This window comes from Solanum dulcamara, chromosome 6 (assembly GCF_947179165.1).
Source record: "Solanum dulcamara chromosome 6, daSolDulc1.2, whole genome shotgun sequence".
Classification (NCBI taxonomy): Eukaryota; Viridiplantae; Streptophyta; class Magnoliopsida; order Solanales; family Solanaceae; genus Solanum; species Solanum dulcamara.
Window position 1 is genome coordinate 74,481,525 of NC_077242.1, and position 16,300 is coordinate 74,497,824.

The following is a 16,300-nucleotide window of genomic DNA, read 5'->3' on the forward strand; positions in this document are numbered from 1 at the left end:
GAAATAAGCATTTGTCCCACATAGATGCTGAAAAGAAAAAAAATTCTACTTAAAAGTAGAAGCACTCCTTCATGTTGTTAAAGGGTCAAGAAGAGGGTCTCCCCTCGCGCCGTCGTTGTCGACGCTCGCCCTTTGGCAAACCTTTTCCCAACAGATATCTTTTCAAAAAGGATGCAAACATGCTATATATATATATATATATATATATATATGTTAATCCTCAGAATTGTTCCTTACGAAAATTTCTGATAGACATCTTCTTCTTTTCTGCACTTCTTAAAAACTCGTGTGATATACTGCCTTCGAGTGGTTCGCAGTCACCATAATTTGTTGTACCGCTATTCTGGTGAGTAAATCGTTCTATCCTGGGACGAAAGATTCCAAAACCTTGGTACATTGAGGGGAATAATTTCCTTAATGACACATTGTGCATTCAGTGGACTCGGTTTTTTGTTCTTACATAATTTTTCAAAACACTGTTTTTATTTTCTGTTCTGATTCTGTCTTTTATTTCAGAATTAATTGTTGTTATTTCATCATTTGTTTTCAATACAGTTTACTAACATGAATGTGTGTTTGGTTGCTTTCATAGAAACTCCTGGTGCACTTTGGAAAGTCAATATGAATTTTAGATATTTGTTCTAGTCATTTTCACATCTATAAATGCATCATCCTTGTATATTTCAATATCTTGGTATCTTCGTTTTTTTTTTTGCGTTTACTTCTTTATATTTGAATTCTTTTAATTTAATAAAAATTTTAGCTCCGTCCACTACAATTGTACCTACAATGATAATATATACCAAGAAGCTATACAATTTTAAAACCAGCAACAACAACATATTTAGTATAATCTTATAATTAAAATTTAAAAAGAATAATGTGTACATAATCTTATTACTATCTTCATTAAAGAAATTGTTTCCGACATACAAGTAATACATGACTAAAATTTCCATCCCCTCTGACTTCTTTGCCACCTCTAACTTAAAATCCTCTTGACTTCTTTGCCACGGCCCCAAATGTTGGTTTGTAGCATAGCTTGTACAAGAGATCCAAGTGGTTCAATAGGTCATGTTCACATCATCTATAAAAGATTTTTCATACTTGCCCCCCCCCCCCCCCCCGACCTCCCAGATCCTTGATCAACTAGATGCACTAAAAAAATGTTGATACGTGGGTCCGTTTCATCTACAACACATTTTTGAAAACAAGATGCACTCCTGCGTGAGGAGGGGGAAATGAAAGAAAGAAATGTGTAAGCAATTTTAAAAAATCAAAGTGATAATACTTGTCACTCAATCATATAAGTTTTACATTTATTGATTTGATATAAATAATGAATGCACTAAAATTAGGAATCTTTACATAAAAATTAGTGAATCTTTTTTAGTTTTGAATTTGTAAAATTTGAACCCCTTGAATCCTTTCTTGGTTTGAAATACTAGTAAATATTTGAACCCCATAAACATTTCAGTGGGTTCCCCACTTGTCAACACTTCGAATTATAGCAACGTAAGCTAAAGTTGTTTCATGTCTTAGTTTGGAATATTTTTATCTAAAAAAAGTAATCGATGTGAAAAGAATGACTGTAAATAATAATCTTTTAAAATAGTGGCTAATATTTGATTTTAGATATTAAAAAGAGACAATTTCAAATATATACAATAAATAATTAGTTTACAATAAATATAGCCATGTTTTATTTATATAAAAAATAGCCAAAATCATAGGAAATATACAGTGACTATACAATATAGCTTGCCAAAAGTCATAGAAAGTATGCATTGACTATACAATATAGATTACTTAAATATGAGCTATATACTGAATATGCATTATAATACATTCAAAAACTGAATATAGTTTGACTATACATGAAATATATATTGACTATACATGTCTATATAGTGAATGACCATTTTTTTGATAATTACTTTTGTTGAATGGTCATGTGGCGCAATTATCCTTATTAAAAATGGCTATTTTTACTCATTTCATCCCAACATAGCATCCCATCAATTATATGGAGAATTTTCACATATAGCCACTCAAAAATATCTTAATTATGCTCCATAGTTATAGTTTGCTAATTACAATTCATAGCTATAGTTATAGCAGCTTTTGTATAATTCGCGCAGCATTTGTATACTTTTGTATAATTCGCTATACAATTAGAATTTTTTATATAACGTTTGTATATTTCACTATACAATTCATGCACAATGTTTGTATAATTCGCTATACAATTGTAGTATTTGTATATTTCGTTGTACAATTCGATTCGCGCACAACGTTTGTATAAATCACGCGAATTATACAAAACTCAATTGTATAATCACACGAATTATACAAAACTCAAACTGTAATTACAGCTAGATGTTTGCCGCGAACCATAATTAACTCAAATTATAGTTATGTTATCTAATTAACTAGTATATGTTTGCTTATCTGCATATTTTTTCTCAATTATATACTAAAGTTTGTCCAGTAAAGTAAGAAAAAAGGCCGGCCCATTACGGTTAAACCCAGGCAAAAAATGGGCTTATAGTCCAGGCCCGGACCAATAAAAAAAGGTAAAATTACCCTTTTACACATATTCCCCTAATATATTTACTTTTATTCTCATATACACCAAAAAATTTCCAAATTCCCTCTTTTTCCTTTCTCTCTCTATACCTCTCTGATACATCCGCCTATTCCTTTATTCTTGCCCTAATTTGCTCTAGTTAATTTGTTACTCTTCAACTGTTAATCAATTTCAAGGTTCCAAATAAGGTATATTTCAATCTTTCCTTATATGGAATTTTACTTCATCCTCATTCAATCTGATTTCTCCTAAAATTTGTATATTTTGATTTCTTCTGAAAATCTTTGAAAAATCTTCTAAATTTTTATCATTTGTTTTCTTCTGTAAATCTTTCTGTTTTTGTTTCTCATACCTTCAATGGAATCCGTTCATGGTCTCAAACAGTCCACTAAAAATCAACGAATTCTTGTTTCTCCTGGTTCTGATTCGTCTTGGGAAGGTTACGACGAAGTTAGATCCAAACATCGTAACGATCCAACAGTGATGAATAAGCTACGTGAGAAATTGAAGTCGAAAGCTACAGTTAAACATGCACCCAAAGAAATAGACAACAAGATTGAAGGGGTTACAACACGCCCTAATCTCCCAAAGGTATGTGGTCAATTAAGTTTTTTGTTTTAGAATGAAAATTTTGTGAAGGTTTTAATGATTCTGATACATATCATTTATGTATCAGATTCATAATGTATTTTTAAAAGGAATTTTTTTTGGAGATTTTATATTTCTGATATATCATGTTTAAGTGTCAGTTTCTGTTGTTTTAATTTTTAATGATTATGATACATATACATTTATGTATCAGATACATAATGTCTTTTTCAAATGTATTTTTTTGAAGATTTTCTATTTCTGATACATCATGTTTAAGTGTCAGTTTCTGTTGTTTTAATTTTTAATGATTCTGATACATATACATTTATGTATCAGATACATAATGTCTTTTTCAAATGTATTTTTTTGGAGATTTTCTATTTCTGATACATCATGTTTAAGTGTCATTTTATGTTATTTCAAGTTTTAACGAAGCTGATACATATCATTTATGTATCAGATACATAATGTCTTTTTCAAATGCAATTATTTGAGATTTACTATTTTTGATACATTATGTTTAAGTCCCAGTTTCTGTTATTTCAAGTTTAATGATTCTGATACATCTACATTTATGTATCACATACATAATGTCTGTTTCATATGCAATTTTTTGAGAATTATTATTTCTGATACATCATCTTTAAGTCTCAGTAATTGTTATTTTCAAGTTTTAATGATTCTGATACATATACATTTATGTATCAGATACATAATGTTTTTTTCAAATGCAATTTTTTGGAGATTTACTATTTCTGATACATCATGTGTAAGTGTCATTTTTTGATGTTTCAAGTTTTAATGATTCTGATACTTGTACATTTATGTATCAGAATATAATATATAATTGTTTTTGATACATCTTCTGTATGTATCAGATTCTCATCTCATGCATCAGATATTTTAATGCATATGATACATCGTATTTATGTATAAAGTTCAAGTTGTATTTAACCATTTTCATGTCAATGCAGGGAATGAAATACGTCATCAAGAAGATCCCGTCCCACCCATTGAGATTCGGAACGGCATATAGGGCTAATTTTCTTGATAATTTTGAATCATCAATAGGTGGAGATATTGTTGTCAGAAGGCCATGGATGGTTATGTTAGCGATAACGGCGATCCAAAAAAAACTAGGAGAGACATCTCTCCAAACCAAGGAGAACTGATTGATGTCCAGTAGTTTTTTTTTATAGTAAACATTTTAGGTGATTCTGATTCTTTTAATGTATCTGATACATAAACTGTAATGTATCAGATTTAATATGTTTTAATATTTCCATACATCAGATTTACTATGTTTTTCTCTGGTGTCAAAATCGAATATAAAATCAAAGTTTATGTTTTATATTTCTACTGTATCAAACTTGTATCGAGTATAATATTCATAAGTGTCACATTTTGTGAATTCTGATACATGAATCAAGTTTTATTTATTATGATACATCATGCACATGTATCAGATTCTCATTTCTCAATATTTAATGATTCCGATACATTAATTTTTAAAATTCACGTACATAACTGTCGCCTTCTTTAATAGATCAGTAATTGATATAAAGAGCCAATCTTTTATCCATAAATAGCTGATGTGCATTAACTATTCTATAGCTAAAGTTATGTATCAGATACATAACTTATGTATCAGCAAAAGTGAAAAAATAACTGAAATCAAATTCGGTATGAATTGATGCTCTGTTTTTTCCATTCGAGACGACGCTCTGTTTTTTGGCTTGAAACTTCATGGACATAACAATTGATTTTTTTAACAATTGATGTATCAGATACATAACTTATGTATCACCAAAACTGAAAAAAAATTGAAATCGAAGTTGGTTTGAATTTATGCTCTGTTTTTTTGGCTTGAATCTTCAACTTCACAACCGTTATTTTTTTAACCAAATTAATCTCATTAATTAGATTAATAATTGATTTAAAGAACCAATCATCCCTTATATTAAGATATTATCCATAAATAGATGATCTTCATTAATTACTCATTAGATAATTGATGTATCAGATACAAAACTAATGTATCAGAAAAGTTGAAAAAAAGGGGATATCGGGTAATTTTGATACAATGAGGGATGTATAGTAATTAGACTTTTCCATTATGGGATTTAGGTAAAGTTTACATAAAAAAACAGCCTACTATAAGTTCTCCCTCATCACCTGATGAAAGCTTTTTCTCAGTGAATATATGGCAGAACATTGACATGTGTCCCTCCGGGGACATCCGATAAAATTGGAACGATACAGAGAATATCAAAAAAAATTTGCCCAATTTTGGTTCGACAATTGCATAGATTTATTTATGTAAATTTCATTTAGAAACTCGAATTATGACTCGTTTTATCAATTCATTGAACACATGAATACTAAAAACTTATTCTTATTACACCTTTAGTTCAGACTTTGAAAAAGCTTTGGGCATATTCTCAAGCTTGTAATGCTTAGATAAAATTAACCATTTAAATGATGTCACAGCATTTAACTATATATATCATCCTCAATGAAATATTTAACTTATGTACATAATAAGCAAGTGAAAATATACGCAAAAGCTTTCCCAAAACATGAGTCGAAGGTGTCTAATAAAAACAATTTATCATGTTTTCAAGTGCTCAATCGAAATAGATCATAGTTTGAATATCTAAATGAAATTTAGAAACACATTTAAGAGATAATGAATGTATTCAACCTCTCTCCAATAAATTAAATGTACATATTTCCTAGAATTAGATCTAATATGATACATAAAGATTGAATAGTGCACTCTATAATCATCTTGTTAAAAAGATATTAAGTAGCAAACCATCACTATTAGAGACATTTATATGTTCAACATTTATTTTTAAGCCTAAACAAAATGTTGCCACATAAAAATACAAGTACATAATAGCCTCTGGTACAATAAATTTAACACGAGATGGGCACTTCTAGTAAATAATATGTCACTAACTAGACAAACTTGAAAATCCCATGCTATCTTTTTTTGAAACCATATTTTTTACGTTCATAAAACAAATCTGTTTTAGCACTACCAAGATTGACAATCTTAGGACAACCATCCCTGTCTTTCTCCTGCTGAGTACACTCTTTGCAATAGTATGCATCAGAAATACCTACGCCTCCACAGATCACGCAACGGCCCTGAAAGGAACCATAGTTGCACTCGTCACAAACTCGTACCAACGTGCAAGGACGTACGTAAGAATCACATATAACGCATTTGCCATCACATTTTTCGCAAAGACGCCCAATAGCTATTCCTGGCTGCTTCCTGCACATGATCAAGTCAGGGTGATGCTTGGCCATGTTTTTGTCAACAATGTCTTAACCTGCACGAATGAAAAAGATTATTAGTACTGCCAAATAACAGAGACAAGTCGCACAGAAGAGCCTGCAGATGCAGTTTTTTTCATCATATCAATAGTACAATCAAGGTAAACGCCTCAGAAAGGCATTCATGTTTTTATTTTCTTTTTGTTCACCTTGGACAGATAACAAAATTTGCAGAAAGTCAGGTTTTCTTTTGTTTTTTTGATAACTATGGTATTCGGGGCAGCTTGCGCTCACCTCAACTAACTTCACAGGACACCTGCACCTCCCACCAACAACAGGTAACTCTGTCTACCAAGGCTAAGACAAATGAGAAGAAATTATCTAATGTTTTTTGTTTCTTCTAGGGTTTGAACCTGAGACCTCATGGTTCTCACCTCACTTTATTGAGGACTAGGCCACACCCTTGGGTGCTAGAAAGTCGAAGTTTACTATTGAAGGTGGCTCATGTGATGGGGGTAGACAGAAAGCAGATTGGTGATCCGTTCAAACATTAAACTTCATACAACTTCAGCATAGTAATTCACAGGTAGAGAGAGTGAGGCATAGGGTACAAGAAAAGAGTTATCTACAATGGAAGTGCCAAAAGTAGATTAATTTCTACTCTGCTATGGTTCTACTATCACTTTACGTTCCTGTAACGGTTACTATTATCATCTTCCTGGCACCATACGAACTAAAACCAAAATCAACCTCTAATTATAAAATGCAGATGGCTTATGAAACAGCCTTCTTCGCTACTCTATTTGCTTTACACACTTGTTTTTCGATATTTCTTTACTTGAACCGAGGGTCTATCAAGAAACAACCTCTTTGCCTTTACAAGGTAGGGATAAGGTTGCGTACACGCCACCCTCCCCAAACCCAACTTGTGGGAATTACACTAAGATGGTGCTCTTTGTATGATGCTTAAAAGGAACACCACAAAAGAATATAAATGTTCAAACTTTACACCAATCAAACTTTAGATCACAAACACAGAGAATTATGTTCCACCAAGTTTATTGACTATGAAATCGTAACAAAACATACTATTCATCCACACTCCTTATTGCCAAACAACAAGGAAGAACAATTACTTAACAATCTCATTCTAAGCATAATCCTTTAATCCAAACACCGAATAAACACGATAATAAAAACTATAAATCACCCATTCCAAACGGAAAAGAAATTTCCATAGGTATAAAAGCAAGCTAACCACAATCCAATAAAATGAGATGATAATCACAATGTCTTAGGTTCAAATCACAACAGGGATATCAATGCGCATTGATAGAGGCACGAAAACTTACCCGTACAACACAGTTATCAAACTAGCTAAAAAAATCAACACATTTAAGACTAAATTCAAAATTGAAACCATGATTTCACTAAGCATTTTAACCATAATTATTCAATAATTTAGCTGAGTTTAAATGCAAACCTGAATAATAGTAGAAGCTTGTAGAACCCCAAAATTTGAGACGGAATAAAAAATAGGTTCAGAAAATAGGAGACATCGGAGTATATATAGTACTCACTTAAGCCCATTAACGCCAATTCTGATGGGCGGGAAGGTTCCATCAGCCTAATTGGGCTCAGTCTAAGATTCCAGCCCATTTGTTCAGCACATTTCTTTACAATTTTAAAAAGGAAAAATTATTTGTGTCAGCATTTTTTGATAAATAATTATTGATTTTAGTAATATTTATTATTTATTATTATTTATAGCAATACATAATAATATTATAATAAATCTTTCATGCATTAAAAGTGAATTATGCATGCAGTATAATTGTATTATAATTGTTTTAAAATATATTATGTTTGTTTGGTAAGAAATTGACACAATGTATTATAAGTGTATTAAAGTGTGATAAATATACTATCCGTGAATAAAACTTGTATTATATGTATTTTATAAATTATTCTCGATAATATGTATTATAAATGTATTATAAGTGTCCAGTGGAAAAAAATGTTATTACTATAAATGGTAAATATTTTCTTAATATAGTATATTTATGTAAATTTCTCTTTTAAAAAGGAAAATTACACAAAATAGATCCAATCATGAAATTATTTATCCAAATTAATCCAACCCAAACTATTTACCCTTAATAGACTCATGACCCAAATTATTTACCTTCTTACCCCACTTCACTCTATACAACAAAGACGGTCTGACCACCAATCTGTAGAAGTTGCCTTTAAGTTTAGGTGGCACCTTCTCATCACACTAAACTCTAGAGGCAAGTAGAGTTGTCAAAATGGGTTTGGCCCGTGAGGCCGGCCCAATCCAATTCTTGAATTAATTGGGTTGGACTAAATTTTTTCAATCCATTTAGCCCGGCCTCATTTGGCCTGCCAGCCTCATAGGCTCAACCCACGAGCCTAAGAGGCTAGCCCGTGGGTCGTGAATTTTAAAAATATTTATTATATATATTTTAAGTAGTGTTTTATTTTGTCAAATATTCAGCAACTAAGCAAATTAAGTTATTATAACTATGAATCTTTGACCTTTTTTACTCTTGTGCTTATGTCTAATTTTTCGTTTCTCCTTTCTTGTCTAGTTTATGAAAAAAATGACCATATGATATATGTTGTTCTGATGAATACTATGAATGTTGATTGTTGTATCTTGTTTATTATGTTGTTTTGTAAGTATTCCACTAAAATGTGTGCAACTCATGGACATGTGAATTTTTGATGTATTGGTATTGTGCTCATCAATGTTCGATAGTCTTTCCAAGAGGCCAATGTTGTTCATCTTTTGATTGAAGGGCCGACCTGTCCCAACCCGTAGCCCGATTAGGGATGGATTGGACTGCTATTTTATAGGTCATTTAGTTAAAAAGATCAGTCCGTCCTAACTCATTTAACTCGTTAGCCCTTAAGGGTTGGATTGGATTGGGTTGGGTCAACTCATGCTCTAGAGGCAAGCCTCCATTTTATCCATACCATTCCAATGCGATGTGTGACTCAAATTGTAACTAAGACAGACAAATTGAAACTTAAGGAGTATAAAAATATTTTTTTTTCTCCTAAACTAAAAAAACAACACACAGTATCAGAATTTCATCTCCTCCTAAATACGCCTATTTCCATACATGTCAAATATATTTGTATAAAATGAGATGAGGAGTGTGAATTATTTAGAGATCTAGTTAAACTAATATAATCACCAACTAGAATGAATAAACTTTGTAAATTACCGTACATAACACATGTTTTTCATCAACAAGCTAATTAATTTCATGGGGCTGCTGTTAAATTTAGTCAAATGTAATCAATATATATTTTCCTCTACAAGCTATAACTCTAAAAGTCAAGAATTGCCAAATTAAATAACTCACCAAGATGACCTATTTTCACAAAGAAACTATGCAAAGTATTCAAATTTCTATCATAACGTGACAATATAGATAACGCTAGTCACCACAGATGATCATTTTTTTCAAGAATCCACCAAGACAAGCTTTTTAATTGGAATGGTCAAATTTATTTCGAATAAACAGATGATCATTTTTTTCAAGAATCCACCAAGACAAGCTTTTTAATTGGAATGGTCAAATTTATTTCTTTATTATTCGAAATAGAATATCTTTATTATTCGTGAAACTTTTAGTCTATTTAGGGTCATGTTGTTGGTGAGGTGAAGGTGTGTCATGTTCTGTATAATCACTTTTGTCCAATTCTTCCTCGGTGTACCTCTACTTATCCTTAGGCTTATCACTGCCAACCTCTGACATCTCTTCACTAGGACATCTTAGGCTTATCACTGTCAACCTCTCACACCTCTTCACTAGGGCATCTACGCTCCTCCTCTTCACATATATGTACCTTTTCAACCTCGCTATCCGCATCTTGTCTACTATGAAGTTCACTCCCATCATACCCTGCATATTCTCACTCCTAATAGTATCTCTACTAGTACGTTTACACATCCAGCTAAATATCCTCATTTTCGTTATTCTCATTTTCTGGATATCGGATGTGAGCCTATATTTCATCCACCCGCTTCAACACAACGTGTAACATTATCATTGATTTTTGTTGGGTTTAATTGATAGGTTAAATGGGAAAAGGAGGAAAAAGAAGTGGAGGAAAAAATGAGTTGTTCCCTCTTGCTTTATGAAATAAGCATTTGTCCCACATAGGTAGTGGAAAGAAAAAATCTCCTATTTAAAAGTAGAAACACTCCTTCATGTTGCTAATTAAGGGTCAAGAAGAGGGTCTCCCCTCGCACCGTCATCGTCGCTCAGCTCGGCTTCGGCTTCGGCGGCTTCGGATTTGGATATTTGATTGATAATCTTTTTGGATCAAATTTTCTCTAATTTTTTTAATTAATTATTATTATTTAATTAATTAAGTAATTGAAAAATCCTGACCCATGACCCGACCCGTTTCTTTCTTTCTCGGATTAATTTAAAACATTTTCTACCATTTTTTCAACAGATTTTTTCTGTAAGGTTGCAACCTTTTCTGAAAAGTTGCAAACCTTAAAGTTGCAACCTTTTCCGAAAACTTGCAAACCTTAAAGTTGCAACCTTTTCTGAAAACTTGCAAATCTTAAAGTTGAGACATTTTCCCCAATAGGCACCTTCTCTCAAAAATTGCAAACATGCTATATATTTCTGTTGATCCTCATAATTGTTCCTAACGAAAATTTCTGATAAACTTCTTCTTCTTCTTTTCTGCACTTCCTAAAAACTCGTGTGATATACTGCCTTCGAAAGGCTCGCAGTCACCATAATTTGTTGTACCGCAATTCTGGTGAGTAAATCATTCTATCCTAGGAGGAAAGATTCCAAAACCTTAGGTACATTGAGGGGAATAATTTTCTTAAGGACACACTGTGCATTTAGTGAGCTCAATTTTTTGTTCTTACATAATTTTTCAGCTACTGTTCTTCTTTTCAGTTTCTGTCATTTAATTTTCAAACTTTATTGTTACTATTTCGATGTTTTACAATACAGTTTACTAACAATATTTTCATCTTCTTGAATTATTGACCCAATATACTTGAAGCTCCTTCTCTGAGGGATGACTAGTGGATAAATCTTCAATTCCACATTTGCCCCCTTATACCACATTTTAGTCATGTTCAATCTAAAACATTTAGACTGTGGGGTTTATTTTCAAACCTCTAGTATATCGTTCTTTCGTGTATCTCGTTAATCGGTACTACGTTATCTGCAAATAACATACGTCATGGTACCCCCTCCCCCCTAAGTATGTTATGTCATTTCTTCCATCACCAACACAAATACAAACCAGCTAAGTGTTGATCTCTGGTGCAACCCCATCTAATTTGGATTTTATCCTTACTTTTAAAAGTTGTGCAAATATATCCTTTAAGAAATTACCCTTCCGAACAACATTAGATTCGGATCCAATATTTTCTCATATATTTCTCAACCTCTCAAACAAAATATTAAACAGTCGTCTAACGTTCCTATAACTCAATATTTTAGATTGTGATTTAACATTTTCTCATAAAAAAAAAATTAATTTGCTCAAAAATGAACTATAGATCATGATCTAAAAGCAACAACAACAACAACAACAACAACCCAGTGAAATCCCACATCGTGGGGTCTGGGGAGGGTAAAGTGTACGCAGACCTGACTCCTACCAATGTAGGACGGCTGTTTCCGAAACAAAAAATAAGTTATTTACTAAATAATTATTCCAAAAAAAAAAAGTTAATGATAAAGGTAAATAGATGAAACAATTTGCAAACGACATATTCAAACATTTGCTTATAATATATAAGCAAATGTTGACTATTCTATTTTTAGAAACATCAAAATTTAAAAGCCGCCGGTAGACAGTAAATAATCTTTAAATTAACTCAATTCTTGAAACTTATATATATTCATAAACTCCAAGTCACAAATTAAATAAGTTATCATCCAAATTAACCTTCAATTCAATGGCTAATTCCATAAAACTTTCCTCAATTTTCTTCTTATTTTGCTTTCTCCAACAATTAATTTTCTCTAATGGTCAAAACAATGTTGTTAAAGGAGGGTATTGGTTTCGGGACAGTGGATTATCCTCAAATAACATTGATTCAACTTATTTCACACATCTATTTTGTGCGTTCGCAGACCTTAATCCTCAAACAAATCAATTAATCATATCCCCGGAAAATCAAGATTCGTTCAGGCAATTTACAAGCACAGTTACGAGAAGAAATCCTTCAGTAAAAACTCTGTTGTCCATAGCTGGAGGCAGAGCAAATAGTACAGCTTATGGAGTCATGGCAAGAACACAAAATTCAAGAAAAAGTTTTATTGATTCATCAATAAAATTGGCTAGACAATTGGGATTTCATGGACTTGATCTTGATTGGGAATATCCTGAATCAACTACCGACATGACAAATTTAGGTATGGTTGAATTGTGTGATCATCACTTTTTTTTTTTTTGGGGGGGGGGGGGGGGTTAATTATATGGTATTTGAAGTCGATCGATTTTTTGATAGGTTGATCGAAGATCTGACCAAAAATTCAATCGATGGCGGTCATGTATATAATATATAAATATGTCGTTTAACTTGGTTGGAACTAACATCTATGTTATCCAATTTTGGGTGTGCACAAATAGATACTGAAACTTGTTTATAATTGAATAAGTAGAAACATTTTTCATACATGACATTATACACGTAGTACGCCACGTAGGATACAAAATTGCCATGTAGGATGCAACGTAAGACGAATGTGTTTATTTGTTCAATTTTATACAAGTTTAAGTGTCTACTTGTAAAGACCCAAAAATAGAGGGCATATATATTAGTTGAGATCAAGTTAAAAGGCACATTTATATATTATGCCTTTTATTTTTTATATTATTTTAAATAATAAATTGATCCGGTCGATTTTTCTATTTTTTGGAATTTTTACATCCGTTGTTTTTTTTTAAAATTATTTTAAATAATAAACTGACCGTGCCAATAGATTTTCTGCTTTTTTCAGATTTTAGCGCAAAAAATAATTGAATTCTATGGGTTTCTTCAAAAATAAAAATAAAAATTGATGTTGCAACATTTGATCAATTCAGTCTGTCTGTTTTTATCGATCAAATAATATCATATGAAATAATGATTATTGTGTGACCATTTAAACTAAAGTGTGCGGATAAACAAAAATTACAATTTATTTATATGTACTAAATAGGTACTCTATTAGACGAGTTTCGTCCTGCCATCAACACGGAAGCAAGAAATTCCGGCAGGGCACCGCTGTTTCTCACGGCGGCGGTTTCCATCACACCTCGAGTGAATGGTTTGAATTATCCAGTTCAATCAGTGGCTAGAAACTTAGATTGGCTCAATGTCATGGCATATGACTTCTACGGACCAAATTGGGCTCCATCACAAACCAATTCACATGCACAATTATTTGACCCCGTGAACCACGTGAGCGGAAGTGATGGAATAACTGCGTGGATTCAAGCCGGCGTTGCAGCACGAAAATTGGTTCTTGGAATTCCTTTTTATGGCTATGCTTGGCAATTGGTTAATGCGAACAATCACGGTCTCAGGGCTCCTGCAAATGGAAAATCAAGTGTTGGTTCGACTGATGATGGGTCCATGACTTATACTCAAATTAGAAATTTTATAACGCAGAATCGCGCCACAACTGTTTATGATACAACGATTGTTGGAGATTATTGTTACTCTGGTAATGCTTGGATTAGTTATGATGATACTCAAAGTGTTAGAAACAAGGTTAGTTATGTTAAGAGTAAAGGATTGCTTGGTTACTTTGCGTGGCACGTGGCAGCAGACCAAAATTGGGGACTTTCTCGATTAGGTTAGTAGTTTTTCTTTTTTTTTTTGTTCGTTTATCCATCGTCGGAAAAAAAAAGTATTTTTGAAAAATAGGCAAAAGACATCATCTTTTATTGGTGTTTTCTCATAAGATTCTTATGAATGCATGATCATACTGTTAATTTTCGTTGATAATTTTGTGAAATTTTAGACATCATTAATGTTTTAAGAGTACATTCGTCTTAAAATACAGTATATACATTGAAACTTGTCGAGTACAAAATAAATTTATTTTGTTTCCTAATTTAAAATGTTGTAGTAACACATTAGAAAACTTTTTAATTATTATTCGTTTGTTTTATTTGGACAACACACGGAGTTTTTGAATTATTAAATGGTTGACTTTCAAGATTAATATCATTTGCTTTATATTCTTAATTTTTTTTAATAATCTTTTACCACTTATAATTCTTGCAGCTTCACAAACATGGGGAGCATCATCTCAAGTGATGAAATGATGGAATACGTAATTGTCTTTAATTTGTCACGTATAGTACTACTTATAATAAGGTGACAAATATGTGAACCATTGACATGAAATAAATAAATCCATGTATCATATTGGATGTTTTAGTTTATTATGACTAAAGTGAATTAATAAAGTAAAAATATATTATTAATTAATTATGATTAAGCTATAGTTATATATGTTCAAATAATTATCATGCATTCATTAGTCTTGATGTAACACTTGATATAAATAAGTATTTGTATAAATCACAACCATTATCAATTGCCATAGATCACAAACTACATTTGTCAAAAGCAGGTGCGGAGCCATGATCAAGGGTTCATCTGAATCTCCTTCAATAAAAAAATATATTATTTATACATGATTAAAATAATTTAAATTCCTTAATTAAAATTCTGATTCGTCTTAATCACAAGGCACCACAAATGCAATCATTACTGCTAGCAATCAATGTACAACCACCTCCATCATGGTACTATAATCATCACACCATTATACAGTCAGTCATTGTTGTTAGTCAATCTATAGTCAAAAGATCAACAAAATAGTAATCAAATAAAAAAAATGAATAGAATAAAAATCGAGCTCATTAAATTTTTAATGTGTATTTAAGGAAATTATTTTTCTCAATGTATGAGAGGTTATGAAATACATCATTTCAAAATAGAATAATTTATTCATTAGTGTAATGGTACCACAAATTCTGATGAACAACAAACTCACTCAACGTCAATAATCACACTTGAATTTTTAAAGTGCAAGAAGAAGAAGAGTAGAAGATCAGAAAATTCTTAGTTGAAAAAATTGAGAAGACCCTCCTCTAGTTATAGCCAACAAAGGATAGTATAAACATGTATTTATTGTGCCTTGTCAAAAAATTTACAATCTTTCGAAAAGATCACAACTCATCAAAAAAATCGACAACTCTTTGAAAAAGTGACAACCCTTCAAAAAAATCACAACTATTTGAAAAAGTTACAACCGTTTGATAAATTCATAACCCTTCAATGTAAAAAAGTGATATTCAAATTGCATATTTTCTCTTGGTGTCTTTTTTTTAAAAAAAAAATATTATTTTCTATTCGCGCCTTTTAAAATCCAATAATTATCACCAACTTCCACCTCATAACCATAGATAAACTGGTTTTACAACATCGTGTAAATTAATATTTTCTTTTTTTTGAATATAATTGGATTAAAATTTTTAATTTTGTTTAAAAGTTTAGCTATTATTTGAAATGTATTGCAAAAAAAAAAACTTTTTTAAGATAGAAATTATAATACTTAGACAAAAAAATATTTAATTAAAATACGAAACAATTCCAACAGAAGATACCAAAGTTTGAAACTTTAACAAGTGAAACTTCAATATGCTGTTTTAAAAATTTTAAAATCATCTCATGTTGGTTTGGACTTATAAGTTTGATCTGGACAAGCTTTCAAATACTCATTCCAAAATGAAAACATTAAGGGTGTG

The 16,300-nt window shown here is 31.4% G+C and overlaps 2 protein-coding genes across 2 annotated transcripts; one reads left to right on the forward strand and one right to left on the reverse strand.

Annotated features, from left to right (window-relative positions):
- Window positions 1-5,970: 5,970 nt before the first annotated feature.
- Window positions 5,971-7,995, reverse strand: LOC129893077 (PHD finger-like domain-containing protein 5A). The gene is made up of 2 exons (XM_055968568.1): window positions 7,953-7,995; window positions 5,971-6,525 (listed from the first exon to the last, which is right to left on the reverse strand). The coding sequence occupies exon 2, from the start codon at window positions 6,500-6,502 to the stop codon at window positions 6,170-6,172; it is 333 nt and encodes a 110-aa protein (XP_055824543.1). The 5' UTR covers window positions 6,503-6,525; window positions 7,953-7,995; the 3' UTR covers window positions 5,971-6,169.
- A 4,407-nt stretch (window positions 7,996-12,402) lies between these two features.
- LOC129891502 (class V chitinase-like) lies at window positions 12,403-14,975 on the forward strand. The gene is made up of 3 exons (XM_055966889.1): window positions 12,403-12,906; window positions 13,696-14,334; window positions 14,769-14,975. The coding sequence occupies exons 1-3, from the start codon at window positions 12,447-12,449 to the stop codon at window positions 14,807-14,809; spliced, it is 1,140 nt and encodes a 379-aa protein (XP_055822864.1). The 5' UTR covers window positions 12,403-12,446; the 3' UTR covers window positions 14,810-14,975.
- The last annotated feature ends 1,325 nt before the right edge of the window (window positions 14,976-16,300 follow it).

What these genes read in the sequence shown, in the direction of transcription:
- LOC129893077 (XM_055968568.1), bottom strand. Translation starts at nt 6,502, where the DNA reads ATGGCCAAGCATCACCCTGACTTGATCATGTGCAGGAAGCAGCCAGGA.
- LOC129891502 (XM_055966889.1), top strand. Translation starts at nt 12,447, where the DNA reads ATGGCTAATTCCATAAAACTTTCCTCAATTTTCTTCTTATTTTGCTTT. An exon ending in TACCGACATGACAAATTTAG is followed by an intron (nt 12,907 to 13,695) that starts GTATGGTTGAAT and finishes TGTACTAAATAG; the next exon opens with GTACTCTATTAGACGAGTTT. An exon ending in TTGGGGACTTTCTCGATTAG is followed by an intron (nt 14,335 to 14,768) that starts GTTAGTAGTTTT and finishes TAATTCTTGCAG; the next exon opens with CTTCACAAACATGGGGAGCA.